A 13474-nucleotide genomic window follows, 5' to 3' on the forward strand; every position below is an offset into this window, starting at 1 on the left:
CATAAAACAAATGGTACCATGATTTCTTACCAGGGCAGGTAGAAGAATTGTTTACAGAGAATCTTCATTCAGATTACACTGAGATCTATTTTGACTGGTAGGTGCTTATGCTGTGTGCACTGTTAAATATTTTGAATATCATCCTTGCGAAGAATCTCTTTCCTTCAAAACAACGATCACAATTTGCATATACATATATAGATAAATATATATATATATACACACACACACAGAAGTATATATATATGAAAGAGCTGTTTCCTCTCTATACTATATATTCCATAAATATAGAGATATGTATGTTTTGTTCATCACTATATGCCTAATGTGTAATATAATAGTTGACACAGTTGGTGTACAGAACAATATTTGTTGAAAGAATAAGTGAACTTTTTGAAAAATCTAATTCTTGTGGAAGAATTAGATTGGAGGTGTAGTAACCAGCCTAGGTTCTGATAGGATTGGGAATATACCGTTGGGCATGAAGGAGGGTAGGATGAATGGATACGGGAAGACTGGTTACCGGGTTGTTCACTCTCTCATCCACTTGAGCTGCTGGAATTGATAAAGAGGTCACAGGTGCCAAAGGAAACTTTCTTCCTTGTTCTGTGCTATCTTACTCTTCTCTGGCTGGCTTGGTTTTCACCATGGGGCTGATTCCGTGGCTTCTCTACATGTAAGGGGGCACACATGGCTTGAATCCATTGGGAACCTGGGGCTAGGAGGTCAGATTGTTGCAGTAGGTCGTCAGGTGATGTCTCCACCCTTTAAGTCCAATTTCCTCATTTGACTTTATATCTGGGACCCCTAAATCCTGATTCATTTCCTTCTTTGCTTCAGAGACTTGGGTCCTCATTCTTTTTAATTTATTCCCTAACTTTCAACTCTGTACTGAGTTTAAATGGAGGTATTTTCTCTTCTCACTGGCTGTTGGGCAGTGGCCTCAATTGTTAACCACCTGGGTCCCTCCTCATGACGCGGCAGCTGGTTCCCCACAGCCAGTGATCCAAGAGAGAGTTGAAGACATACCGTAAGTCACAGTGTCTTTTATGGTTTAGCATCAGATGTGACATATCATCACTTCTGCCATAATCTATTAGTCACACAGACCAATGCTGATTCAGTATGGAAGAAGACTACACAAGGATGTGAATACCAGGAGGGAGGGATCATTAGGGGCCATCTCAGAGACTGGCTTCCACAGATGGGTTAGAGAAATTTGGAGAAGGAATAACAAATTTTAGGATTTGAAGAAGGGAAATGGAGGAGACATTAACCAAATAAATGCCTATTATGGACGCAGCCCTTTATATCAAGTTATTAATCTTTTCTGCAACACTGAGGGGTAAATCTTACCCTCATTTTTCATATAAAGGAATTGAAACATGAAGAAAATACGTGTCTAAAATTAAATCCAGTAAGTACCAGAGTCAGGATTTGTTGCATTGTTATGTGTGTCACTTCAGTCACATTTAGTATGTCCCAAAGGGAGGGATATATGCTACTGACGGTAAGAGAAACAATTTTAGTTAGCGTAGGGTACCTATTCAACCAGTGCTCCACAAGAGTTTTTTTAAAACATGCAATACCTGACTATTTAGTCAGGGGCACTGACCTCTTTTCCCTTAGGTTGTCAAATAAAAAAATGACAACAACCAACGTAACAATAGCTGTCTGGTGTAAATGAGTCAAAATTATACCTATTTTTTGTCAGATTGGCAAAAAATAGATTTTTGGTATACCACAGAATTTTAGTAATTAATTTATACGTGCCATGAGATGAAAAGGTTAAATATCACTGATATAGAGACATAGCTCTGAATGACATTGAAAGTATAAAAATCAAATGCTTTTCAATCTCCTGATGAGGTCAAGAGAAAGCTTCAGTTTGGAGGACTTATGCCTTATTACTTCTCTAACAGTTGTTAGTTTCCCTTTTTAAGAAAGAGAGGGAAGGCCCAAAGTTCAGCATCTTCAACAATGATATATTTTTTTTGCTAGAATTTAATAATTCGTTTGGTAAATATTTCATTTTTATTGTATTTATTTTTATAGTTACCTTCTGTTTGTGGGCAAGTGATACCAATTTTAAACATACTAAAAGAATATGAGGTTTGAGTTATATGCTTATTTAAGACTGCTACAAAAAATTGAATAGACAGTAGTTCAAATGATACTTGCATATGGCAAATATTTTGAGGATGGCACTGACTGAGATTAATTGCCTTCTCATTAGTTCTTCGTTCAGGAGGAAGCAAATTTGAAGTTCCAGCCTCAAGTGGGTTCTGCTATGGGAACTAATTGTAGAGAATTGCAAGTTAAAATTCACAACCAATTCTTTCCTGTGATGTTTCCTAAACATTTCTCCTTTAATGAATTCCTCAGGGCTGGTGGGGGAGTTTTGTAGATAGATTTAATGGAGCTAAGTATGAGAATGAGTGCAGTGGGAAACTTATTCAATTGCCTATTAAAAACCAGGTGTGGCTGGTGCGGACAGTACAGAGGGGAAAAGGACATATGTGCATTTCCCCGTGTCCAGGATCCAACATCAGTCTGGTTTTGCGGGTCCTCCAGTACTTCCAAACCATTGTATCCTCACACCTAAAGTGTCTGTGGTGGAATGCACAGGACCAAAGTTTTAGGACATACGGGATGTGGGTGCGAATTTCTATATTACAGGGGTTTGGGTTGGGGGACAAAGTGGTTGGAAGGGGGTTTCTGAAGTTGCGTTTGTATATGATTTTACACACGTGGACAACTTAAGTGTCTAAAAAGGTGGTGTGGTATTCTAAGTAACAGGGCCAAATTTAGTCTCACAGTCCTGATAACAGAGAATCGCCTGGGCCACTTCTGAGCGCCCTCCACTCGGCCCTCCGGTAGTCCCTCAGGGTTACTTTGTTACTATCCCAAACCAAACTCGCATGAGGTCACTCTTCCAGGTCACGTGCTCAGACTCGCGGAAGCGCCACATCGCCAGCCGCGCCCCTCCACCCCCGCCCTGCCACGTGACCCGGCCTACTTTTTCCCCCTCCCTACCCAAAGCTTTGCTCGGGAAGCCCCGCCCCACCCGGCGCGCTGGGCCTGAGAACCTCCGCCCATCATCTGCCCAGGCTGAAGCGTGGCCGACCACCCCACGTGTTCCTTTCTGCCCAATGGGAGCAGGGGCCCGTGCGCGAAAGGGCGGGGAAGAAAGAACGACTTCGTTTACGCTTCGAGAAAGGGGCGGAGCCCGTAACGTTGGAGTGAACGAGGGGACGCAACGGAGGCAGGCCGGAGCCGCTGCCGTCGCCATGACCCGTGAGCACTGAGACTTCTCTCCTCTTGCCCTCTTTCCTCTGTCCACCCTAGACAGGACTGCCTAATCCTGGCATTGACTTCCTTTTGGCCTCGTCAGCGAGCTCTTTTTCTGGGAGCGCTCTTTAGCGACCCTCACACTCGAAGCCCGGAAATCGGCCCTTTGCCCACTACCACTTCTTGAGAAACACTGGTCCCCCCACCCCACCAGTCAGGCAAAGGGCCACCCCGACCTTTCACGATGTAGGGAGAAGCCTACATCTGGGTGAAAGGCCCAGTGCCCCCTACTCCCATTTTTTGCCCATCCCCCACAGACCCAAACCGTTCACACACACCACCACCTGTCTGGGCCCCCACGCCTCCCCGAAACAAGAAACACGCCTCTAGCAAGCTCCTGGGGACCGCCTTTCCTCCACTGTATTTTCTCTGCTCAGTGGCAGGCAGTTCGGCCCTCTCAACCCCCGCCCCTCCCCCATCAGCCTAAGCCCAGAAATGGGCTGGTGTTAGGACTCACACCTTAACTGGTGTCCGGGTGAGGTTAGGGGGTTGTCGGTGTGTAGCCAGAAAGGCCCCCGCGTCTCACCTTTTGCTTGCTTTCTTTAGGTGGTAACCAGCGCGAGCTCGCCCGCCAGAAGAATATGAAAAAGCAGAGCGACTCGGTTAAGGGAAAGCGCCGAGATGACGGGCTTTCTGCTGCCGCCCGCAAGCAGAGGTAGACCCTGGGCTGGGAGGGAAAGGGAGGGGTGAGACTTGGGTTAGACCATGGGTTGTACCGAAAAGAGAGCTACCTCAGGGCTTATATCTGAACTACTCGTGAGGGGCAGCGTGTTTTGCTTCCTCTAGGGTTTTATTTCCTCCCCATGCTAGAAATCGTTAGCTCACTGCTTTACAGGAAGGGACTGGGGCGGGTGCCTGCTCTAGGTCTGATTCCTGAGTGCCCCTGTTGTCTGACCTTAAGGGCAAGGGCAGGGAGCTTCACGTTTCAAATGCATTAGTGGTTATGACAGCCCTGTACTTTTCCCTGTCCTTGCTGTTCATTTCTCTTCCCTTCTCCCAACCTTTTCACTCGTGTTGCTGGGTGTGGTACTCTCAGCACAGACTAGCAGTGTGTGGCCAAACTTCTGACCCCTCAGCCAACAGCCAGGAGGCTGGCTGCCTTTTTTGAGCTTCAGCTCTCTTCCTTTTATTCTCCTAGGGTGGGAATACAGCAGCCACACACTGAATTTTGTCCCATCCACTTCCATCTTATCCTTTGTGCCCTTTACCCCCGTGCATCTTGTCCCCTTTACCCTCTGGTACCTCCCAGTGCCCCATCATCTCTACCCCCAGGGACTCGGAGATCATGCAGCAGAAGCAGAAAAAGGCAAACGAGAAGAAGGAGGAACCCAAGTAGCTTTGTGGCTTCGTGTCCAACCCTCTTGCCCTTCGCCTGTGTGCCTGGAGCCAGTCCCACCATGCTCGCGTTTCCTCCTGTAGTGCTCACAGGTCCCAGCACCGATGGCATTCCCATTGCCCTGAGTCTGCAGCGGGTCCCTTTTGTGCTTCCTTCCCCTCAGGTAGCCTCTCTCCTCCTGGGCCACTCCTGGGGGTGAGGAGGTTACCCCTTCCCAGTGTTTTTTATTCCTGTGGGGCTCACCCCAAAGTATTAAAAGTAGCTTTGTAATTCCTTGAGCGCCTGGTTTGACTGGGGATTTGGGGTGGGGTGGGGATGGAGGAATGGCTGCCCTTTCCCACGAACAGGGGAGAGAACTTTAAATTTTTAAAGGTTGTGGATATGTAGCCTAAATGAAATATCAGGGAAAAGTTCTTTATTATTACTATAACAAACAGACAAGCACTCTGGGAATGTGGTAGAAGACTCTTCTAAGAACCATAGGGACTTCTTTTCTGTAATTTTTGTCCACTACTTAGACCTTAAACACCATCCCAGGGATGGAGTTGAGGGCCTAAGGAGGAAGGCTCCAAGACCCAAGTTTATGCCCTTCTTCCTTATTCTTTCTCAGTTTGTTTGCCTGCTTGAAGGTGGGCCCCAAAAGCCTGCTGCTCACTGACTTTACAGTCAGTTGCTTTCAAGTGTTCACATTGTCTTCTTTCATTCCTCATGAAGTGAGGGTGGTTTTTGTCTTCCCACTACTTTGACCTTAAGATCAGGATTAAAACCTAGGGTAGTGTCTGTTCTTTTCTTCCTGTGTCCGGGGTTTGTTCTGGGCTTCTTATATCCCTGTGCCCAGGGCTGAATTGCTTGTTTCTTTTTATCTCCAAGGGCAGAGCCAAATGAGTCTTCAGTCCCTCTTGGTTTTTCCCCTGCCCTCATCTCCACCATGAGAGCCAGGAAAGGGCTGGTATCACACTCTATGCTGGGGTTAGCAGTGGTTCCCTGAGCTGCTAACTTGGGAGTCAGGCTCTTCAGTTAGGGTGAAGATATAATGGTAGCTCTAGTGAGTCAGATACTTGCCCAGGGCATTAGGGTATATATAACCACTTTTTCCAATTCAGACATAATATTGACTTCAGCCTAAACAAGGTAACTGCCCATTATGTCCTTGAGGTATTTGCTGGGCTGTACAGTTCCCCTGAACCAAGACTAGGAGCATAGCCTCAAAGGAACCAGCTTTGTTAAAAGTATCTAAACTGGATGTTTACTATCTGGCAACACTAATACGATGGCAGTGTTGCATAAAGATAGGCGGCGGCTTGGGGTCCTGGGTGGGGGGCCAACAGAGTGGTGCCAGTAGCAGCCCCACATAGAGGAGTGCACAGGCCCAGCATGAGGCAATCTTGACCCAGAAGGTAGCCCAGCTCCCCTTGGTGAAGGTCTTTTCCAGTTCTGCTCCCTCATAGCTGTGAAACCAAAGTCTGTGGTTAGAAAATATGCATCTAGACCTGTCCTACCTTCCCACCAGATTATGGCAGACCCATGTGTGTCTCCTGGGAACCTTTGTGAGTGGCCTTGGCTTGCTCTTTGCCTCAAGTAGCTAGGATTTCAGGAGAGTATCCCAGGCTACCTCCATCCTACCTGAACCAATTAGTAAGGGTAACCATGACATAGAGGGATGCAAGGAAGAAGACGAAGTGAAAGGCAGAGTAGCTGTAGGAAAGGTGCTGGGCTTGCACTGGAGGAACTGGAGAGGTCTCTTGGTCATCTGGCCTGGCAGCTCCTTCCCCTTGCCCTGAAGAGAGGGAGGGGCTGCTGAAATACCTCTTCCCTCCCGGTGCATGCCCCCCCCCCCCCCCCCCCCCCCATTTGTGAAGGCACTGAAGGGCTCTTTGGCACTGCAGAAATCTACACTTTTTTATGGATCCTTACTTGACACTCACCTTCCTTTACCTCCACTGTTTCAGGGCAACAGAAACAGAGTGAGGGCTTCTGTAAAACAAAAGGCAGCATGTTTTGGAATGACTTTGAAAAGAATGTGAAGGTTTTAATAGAAAATTGCCTTCTTTGAAAAGTTAATTTGGTGTAAGAAGTAGAGGCACACCTGGGTTCAAATGTTAGCTCCAGCATATAACTGGCTGTGGGAATTTTGGTAAGATGTTTAATCTGTGCCTCAATTTCTCCATTTGTAAAGTGGAGCAAATACCTACCTCACAGGGTTGTTGTGAGGATTACATTAAATGAGATTATGTATGTAAAGTAGCACAGTGCCTAGCACATTTTGGGTACTCAATAAAAGGTAATAGCAGCTAGAATCTGACCTTTCTGGGTAGAGATTGGTAGGGTGTGTGTGTGTGTGTGTGTGTCTGTATGTGAGGAGGGAGGGGAATTGGGAATACTGAGCTCTCCATTCTCACCTGGAACTCATAGCTGTAAACCTTGATGATCCACAAGGGCCCAAAAACCTCAGCCAGGTAGGAAGCCTCATTGCTGAGAAAAAACAGTTCTCAGGCAGGTTCAGTCAAACAGCAGGAGGGACTGCCTTAGGGCATCTACTGCCAGCTGGTCCATATAGGTAACTCAGGAGAGTATTGTGATCCCAGAACCCCTTTCCCCCCAAAAGATTTAGATATCTTCATATGAGGGGCCCTATGATACTTACATATTTTCATTCTCAAATTATCCCCCTTGGCCCTCTTCACATACAAATCATGTGACAAGTGCTATGCTTAGAAACTGTTTCTGTTAATGGGGAGCTTTCCTCTTGCTTTTAAGTTTAAATAAACATGGCCCCAGACAATCTGACCATCCCTCCATGTCCTTCTCTCATACCTGTTCCCTTAACACTTACGCACCAAGCAAAAAGCACACAAGCATACATGATGCCAGCACTCAACACTGCCAGGGAGGTATCTGGTGTTTGAGGTTCCGTTATACTTGTGCCAGGCAGGCATAGAGTATGATTCTCTCCTTGAAGGATTACTGAGAAGGGATAAGAGAAGAGAAAGGTGGTGAGAACAAGCTAGGTATTTGGTAGGAGAAAAAAAAATGTTTTAGCATGGGGAGTCCAGGTCCTGTTCTTACCACTCTCTGGAGGTCGGCTGGACAGTGCAGAGAAGGTCAGGTACATGATGTAACAGCTGATGATAGAGGCTTGTAGAAGGCCAGAGCCCGGTTGCTCTGGTAAGAATGTGGATCATGCTTTTGCCTACAGGGTAGTAATTTCCTCCACTCTTACCCCCACCCACACTTGTCTCCTCATGCTTGGGGGGGGAGCAGAGAACTAAGATTAGGGAAACTAATGAAATTTGCTGTACTAAAGTCCCCAAAATCTGGGATGTTGTAAGGCAAGGAAGGCATCTGGGATGATACCCACTGAGGCGGATGCAAGGAGCAATGGAGAGGAAGGAGAGGAGGCCACAGAAACAAAGGTGCAGACTAAGCAGTATCTTGTTGAGCAGGCAGCCAGCTGGGTGCGTGTAGTAGTGGAACAGGAACACAGCTGCCACACCTGCCATGCTGTAGAATCCTAGGGTGGCCAGCAGCATGGCTAGGAACCAGCGGCAGTCTTGGGATGCACCTGTTTGCCTAAGGGCAGGTGGGAGGTGGGCAATGGCTTGGGGCTCCAACATTTTTCTGTTTACCCTCTACCAACTATTCCTCCCAGAAGACTGGTTATGACTACCCATCTCACCTGGTCCACAGAGTTACCAGATTCCTGAGCTTTTTTGATATTGCTCAGTGGGAAGTTAGGCAACCACTGTTCCAAGCCCACTGGGTCTACTAATGTCAGACAGTATTCCCAGGAAGAGCCTTTAGGGTTATGTGCTTCTTACCAGTTCTTATTCCAGGAATGGGCAAAGGCTGTGATAAGCACCAGCTGCAGCAGGATGAATGTAAAGCCTCCACAAATGCCAATGTAATGCCAAGCTGCAAGTGGGGCACCGGTGGGAAAATGTAGCTCATCATATTGTTACTCCTGGTTCTATTTCTACCTTCTCTTTTTCTTTTATTATTTTTAAATTTTCAACCAAGGATATGTTCTATTGATTTTTAGAGAGGGCAGGGGGAGAGAAACATAGATCAGTTGCCTTTGGTACATGCCTTAACAGGATTGAACCTGCAGCCCTTTGGTGTATGGGATGATGCTCCAACTGAGCCACTTGGCCAGGGCTACCCCTTATTTTTCTTAGAAAAATCTTTTAGCCTATTGTTCAGGATGTGAGATGGAAGGTACCTGGGAAGAGATGCTCGTCAGGGATGCAGAAGGTAACAGCACAGATACCTAGCAGGAACAGTAGTTTGAGGAGCCAGAAGCTGGTTAGCAGGGAGAGAAAACCAGTCTCAGAAGAAAGGGCAAAGGAGAGTGAAAAGTCCTTAATGGAGGAAGGCAAAGGAAAAAGCAAAACTATAGGAGAGGGAGAGAAGAAACAACTAAGCATAGGAAAGGAGGAACCAATTTCCTCCTTTCCTATGCTTAGAGATAGGGAGAGGGGCTAGAAACAGGCCCCTCACAGCTTATTCCAAATTATAACTCCCAGATACCTAAATAACACCGGGACAGCATTTTACCCTTGATACAGGATGACCGTTTGTGCTGTTGACATGGGGTTTGCCCCTAACTCCACTGTTACCTCCATTTTAGAAAGTAGAAGTTCAAAGAGGATAAATGTGTGGCTTATGGTCACACAGCAAGTACATCAGAAGCAGGGACTTAAACCTGTTGTCTGTCTTTACAGTGCTATTATTTCATCTTGGGATTTCCTTTATGGTTATGTCTACTTCCCTCCCCACCATCTCCCCACCCAAAGAGTACACAAACCTATTATGCAGGTGTGCCCGCAGGCTGGTAGGGGAGTGGAGGTGGACCAGCAGCACAGCCTGCAGCAGGTGGAAGGTGGCAGTTCCTGCACAAACTCGGTACACAGCCCCAGAGCCACTGAGCACTGGGCAGTGAGAGTGGCCAAACAGATGGGCACACAACCCTGAAGGCATCTGGATCTGGAAGGGAGGGCAAGTTATGCATAGAGGTACCTGCTTCTCATGGGTATTATTCACTCATTTGTTCCTGTCCCCAATCTGTGTCTAGTCAGTGCAACCTGATCCCCCTCACACTTACCCCATGTGTTTTACCCCATACCCTCTCCACTACAGTTCTTGACAACAGGAGACAGCAGACTGCTGAGGCCCCTGCATGGAGGAGGATGTAGAACAGGCGGCTGTAAGTGGACTCTGTGAGATGAGGCCACCTAGAATGGCAGCAGCAGGTACAGGGAACAGATCTACAGCCGGACACCTGTGGGTATAGCAGATGCAGGGAAGCAAGGTAGAGATTTGCTGAGGAAACAGTTACATTAATGCATGTGTGAATTTAAACCATGAGGCTGAATTCCAAAATTTCCCCTTCTCCTTTCTTTCAAGCTATTTAGGATCGCCACCCACTGACATCAAGTAGAGCTTCCATCATGAGTTTACCTACTGGCTCAAGCAGACCTTCCTAAAAGCCTAAGTCACACTTGGCCTCTAACCTTTCCCTGGACCTAAACATACGGTACTGGGAAGTTGGGAGGAGAGGTTTAATGATGAATAGTCTTAGAGGCATAGAAGCAGAAGGGGAAGGAAGGCTTATCTTTATTGGCTCTGATGGGTTTTCCACCCCAGCTTCAGCCACCATTCCCTTCCACTTTTCAGATAACTATCCTTTAAGGAGCTTTCAAGCCTCTGCCCAAGTACCCTCTCACCTGATAGAAGGGAGGTTTCACTATGACACTGCAGACTTCACTGTCTTGCTGTGTCAGGTGAAGGGAGGTGCTGGGGCCTGCTATGGCCTTTGCACCCACCATCTTTGTCCCAGCGATTAGGCCCAGGTCTACGAGGTGGAAGGTTGATGAAAAAATAGCAGATCTTTTGTCCTCAGCCCACTGGACTGCCGCTGTGCTGGGGCGGGTCATCCAATCTAGGACAGAGTTGGGAGGAACTTCAGGAAAACACAGACTTCCAGGGTGTAGTAAGTGCAGATGTCCCCGTGAAACGACTTTCTCCTAAGGGCCCTTAGGCCACGCAGATATTCTCCCCAGATTAAAGAGTAGTTGCTTGTGGCCTCCTGTGGATTAGCATTCTTAATTGGTTTAGGATTAGACAGCACCTATGCTGGTTGAATGGGATTCCATGGGTGTATGTGGGGGGAGGGAAGAGTGATGGGAGGAATCCACCCTAGAAGAGGGGAGGATGTGTGCTGGGAAGTTCTCCAGTGGTGACTGGTGAGGTCTGGGAATGGGCCTTGCTGAAAAAACCCACTGTACAGCCCAAAAAGAAGTCGGACAGGTGAACCTCCTTCGCTGAAGCTTCTAGGACCAGAGCCCTAGGCAGGTGTGGCCGAAGTACAGCCCGCCTCCTCCTCTTCCTCGGATGTTGTGGCGCGTTACCGGAAGTTGTAGGGCGGGGCGGGTGGTGCATTACCGGAAGTCGCGGGGTGGGGCGGAGCCTGTGCTGCGGCGCGGTTGGGTGATATGGCGACCGAGGGAGACGTGGAGTTGGAGTTGGAGACCGAGACCAGTGGTCCGGAGAGGCCTCCTGAAAAGCCACGAAAGCATGACAGTGGTGCGGCAGACCTGGAGAGAGTCACCGACTATGCGGAGGAGAAGGAGATCCAAAGTTCCAACCTGGAGACGGTGAGGTTGGCCGGGAGCCTGTGTAATTGGGCTGAGAGCAGAGGGGGCTCCAAGGCTGTAACTGGAAGCCCCGCTTCAGGATGGGGTCTCTCTTCAGGATGGGGTCTCGATCCCGATGGTGGGAGGAGGCAAGAGGGAAGCCAAACCATCACTGGGACCTGCGGCTTGCAGAAAGGAGTTTGCTGGAGATTGGGTTTAAAGTGGGCCTCAGGAGCACAGAATTGAATTAAATTGGACTTGGTTCCTGATAAACTCGTCATTGAATACACACCTGCCTCACTTGTTAATGGCTTTTTATATTAGGACTTGTGGGTAGCAGAGCAGTAACTAGATGTCTTTCCCATAGGCCATGTCCGTGATTGGAGACAGACGTTCTCGGGAGCAGAAAGCTAAACAAGAGCGGTAAGTCCTCTGCATACAGTCAGCCCTACCAGTCCCTTTTCACCCCAGCAAAAATGAAAGCCGTGATTAAGCCTTTGTATTGAATACCTTGTATCATTCTTCAACTCTGCTACCAGTTCCTGTAGGTCTAAAGTTTACAACCTTGTTGGTAGAAGGAAAGGCCTGTTGGCAACACCAACGGTCTGCTTAAAGACTTCAGGGGAGAGGGTAGGAGTCATTTTGTATTTTCACTCAATAGTGTTTATCAAGAGTCATTTATTTGTCAGGCCCAGCTAGGAATGATCCTTCATGGGAGTTTATGGCGGAGGCAGAGAATGAGGACTAATATACCTGAATATTTTTAGGGAGAAGGAACTGGCAAAAGTCACCATCAAGAAGGAAGATCTGGAGCTCATTGTGAGTAGTGATGCCTAACTAGTAAATGGGTAGGGGAGGTTACTTTGCCTAATTTAGGTTGTTTCCTGAAACAAATAGAGTCAGCATGTTTTGGTGGCACATGAATGTCAGAGAGGCGGCTTAGGTAACATCATTGATCCTTTTCCTGCAGATGACAGAGATGGAGATCTCACGAGCAGCAGCAGAACGGAGCTTGAGGGAACACATGGGCAACGTGGTAGAGGCTCTTATTGCTCTAACCAACTGATTTGTGCTTTCTCGGACCTACCCACTGGATTAATTTATTGCAATAAAGATGTCTTTTTTTGCAGTTTTATCATCTTGGATTAAGTGCAATGTATATTGTATTTTATTGTGGGAAATTTACATGTTGGAGTAGAACTGAATTTAAGTGACCCCCACCCTACCATACCTCACAGCCGTTAATGAACCTATGTGAAGGATCAGTTTAGAAGAGCATTTTATATTCAGATGCAAATGCTAGGTGGCATTCATTAGACTAGATCTCACTCAGCAATATTCAAGGTACATTTGGAGCAAAGTTACTGTACCTTGTGGCATATGCTGCCTAGGAACCACCGTATTTAGATGTAAGTCAGGAATCCAGTTCATAAGCTACTTTGAGTTAGAATTTAGGTACTGGAAGTGAGTACCTACATGGTAAGACAATAGAATATATCAAAGTTCAGGTCATATATGGAATTAATCAGATTTTTATTTACTGAAATTGATTTTAATCTTTGAATTCTGAACCATGACACTGATACCTTACATTCTGTTTTCTATCCTGAAGAGAGAATAAACTTTAAAAGTTGATCAACTTTGACCCTGGCCAGCGTGGCTCAATAGTTGGTTGAGTATCATCCTGCAAAGTGAAAGGATACTGGTTCAATTCCTGGTCAGGGCACATTCCCGGTCCCGGGTTGCGGGCCTGGTCCCTGGTTGGGACATGTGCTAGAGGCAATCGATCTGATGTTTCTCTTCCTTTCCCTCCCTTCCCCTCTCTGTAGAAATAAAATATATATAAAAAAAAGTTGATCAACTTTGGCCAAGTTATCCTTGCTGAGCTTTTGTCTTGTGAACTGTAAAATGATACATACCAGAAAGGTTGTTCTAAGAACTGATGAGCTGGTGAATGTGAAAAGCTTGGCCTAGTATCTGCTTCAGAGTAAAAACTCAAGTAGCAGCTATAAACCTGTTCCTAAGAGTTTCATGCACTTATTTTCATTTTGGTTCTAGGATGATTCTTAGATTATATTCCCCATCTGGCACACACAACAGTGATTTAAATTCATCTTTATGTGTTTGTTATCTTATAATAATTACTTGCACTTGT

The 13474-nt window shown here is 46.7% G+C and overlaps 3 protein-coding genes across 10 annotated transcripts; 2 read left to right on the forward strand and 1 right to left on the reverse strand.

Annotated features, from left to right (window-relative positions):
• Positions 1-3142: 3142 nt before the first annotated feature.
• SERF2 (small EDRK-rich factor 2) lies at positions 3143-4965 on the forward strand. Of its 2 annotated transcripts, none has more exons than XM_028506477.2 (3): positions 3143-3297; positions 3898-4006; positions 4601-4965. In XM_028506477.2, the coding sequence occupies exons 1-3, from the start codon at positions 3153-3155 to the stop codon at positions 4884-4886; spliced, it is 540 nt and encodes a 179-aa protein (XP_028362278.2). In that variant the 5' UTR covers positions 3143-3152; the 3' UTR covers positions 4887-4965. The 2 variants fall into 2 exon arrangements, with proteins under 2 accessions (XP_028362278.2, XP_028362279.2); XM_028506478.2 differs by having other exon boundaries at positions 3144-3297; positions 4624-4965.
• Positions 4966-5085: 120 nt separating this feature from the next.
• Positions 5086-10613, reverse strand: SERINC4 (serine incorporator 4). Of its 6 annotated transcripts, none has more exons than XM_036032617.1 (12): positions 10411-10613; positions 9789-9965; positions 9492-9670; positions 8907-8986; positions 8506-8599; positions 8181-8257; positions 7754-7849; positions 7525-7651; positions 7087-7159; positions 6613-6661; positions 6311-6464; positions 5086-6135 (listed from the first exon to the last, which is right to left on the reverse strand). In XM_036032617.1, the coding sequence occupies exons 1-12, from the start codon at positions 10510-10512 to the stop codon at positions 5937-5939; spliced, it is 1407 nt and encodes a 468-aa protein (XP_035888510.1). In that variant the 5' UTR covers positions 10513-10613; the 3' UTR covers positions 5086-5936. The 6 variants fall into 6 exon arrangements, with proteins under 6 accessions (XP_035888510.1, XP_035888505.1, XP_028362274.1 ...); XM_036032612.1 differs by having other exon boundaries at positions 7549-7651; positions 8046-8257; XM_028506473.2 differs by having other exon boundaries at positions 8046-8257.
• Positions 10614-11068: 455 nt separating this feature from the next.
• Positions 11069-13340, forward strand: HYPK (huntingtin interacting protein K). Of its 2 annotated transcripts, XM_028506479.2 has the most exons (4): positions 11127-11340; positions 11687-11742; positions 12087-12138; positions 12290-13340. In XM_028506479.2, exons 1-4 carry the CDS (start codon positions 11179-11181, stop codon positions 12383-12385), a joined length of 366 nt encoding a protein of 121 aa, XP_028362280.1. In that variant the 5' UTR covers positions 11127-11178; the 3' UTR covers positions 12386-13340. The 2 variants fall into 2 exon arrangements, with proteins under 2 accessions (XP_035888544.1, XP_028362280.1); XM_036032651.1 differs by lacking the exons at positions 11687-11742; positions 12290-13340 and having other exon boundaries at positions 11069-11340; positions 12087-12146.
• Positions 13341-13474: the final 134 nt, after the last annotated feature.

This window comes from Phyllostomus discolor, chromosome 1 (genome assembly GCF_004126475.2).
Source record: "Phyllostomus discolor isolate MPI-MPIP mPhyDis1 chromosome 1, mPhyDis1.pri.v3, whole genome shotgun sequence".
Classification (NCBI taxonomy): Eukaryota; Metazoa; Chordata; class Mammalia; order Chiroptera; family Phyllostomidae; genus Phyllostomus; species Phyllostomus discolor.

What these genes read in the sequence shown, in the direction of transcription:
- SERF2 (XM_028506477.2), top strand. Translation starts at nt 3,153, where the DNA reads ATGGGAGCAGGGGCCCGTGCGCGAAAGGGCGGGGAAGAAAGAACGACT. An exon ending in CGCTGCCGTCGCCATGACCC is followed by an intron (nt 3,298 to 3,897) that starts GTGAGCACTGAG and finishes TGCTTTCTTTAG; the next exon opens with GTGGTAACCAGCGCGAGCTC. An exon ending in GCTGCCGCCCGCAAGCAGAG is followed by an intron (nt 4,007 to 4,600) that starts GTAGACCCTGGG and finishes GGTACCTCCCAG; the next exon opens with TGCCCCATCATCTCTACCCC.
- SERINC4 (XM_028506473.2), bottom strand. Translation starts at nt 10,512, where the DNA reads ATGGTGGGTGCAAAGGCCATAGCAGGCCCCAGCACCTCCCTTCACCTG. An exon ending in CGGGCACACCTGCATAATAG is followed by an intron (nt 8,987 to 9,491) that starts GTTTGTGTACTC and finishes CCTGCTAACCAG; the next exon opens with CTTCTGGCTCCTCAAACTAC. An exon ending in ACCCTTACTAATTGGTTCAG is followed by an intron (nt 6,136 to 6,310) that starts GTAGGATGGAGG and finishes TTGGTTTCACAG; the next exon opens with CTATGAGGGAGCAGAACTGG.
- HYPK (XM_028506479.2), top strand. Translation starts at nt 11,179, where the DNA reads ATGGCGACCGAGGGAGACGTGGAGTTGGAGTTGGAGACCGAGACCAGT. An exon ending in CAGAAAGCTAAACAAGAGCG is followed by an intron (nt 11,743 to 12,086) that starts GTAAGTCCTCTG and finishes GAATATTTTTAG; the next exon opens with GGAGAAGGAACTGGCAAAAG. An exon ending in AGGAAGATCTGGAGCTCATT is followed by an intron (nt 12,139 to 12,289) that starts GTGAGTAGTGAT and finishes CTTTTCCTGCAG; the next exon opens with ATGACAGAGATGGAGATCTC.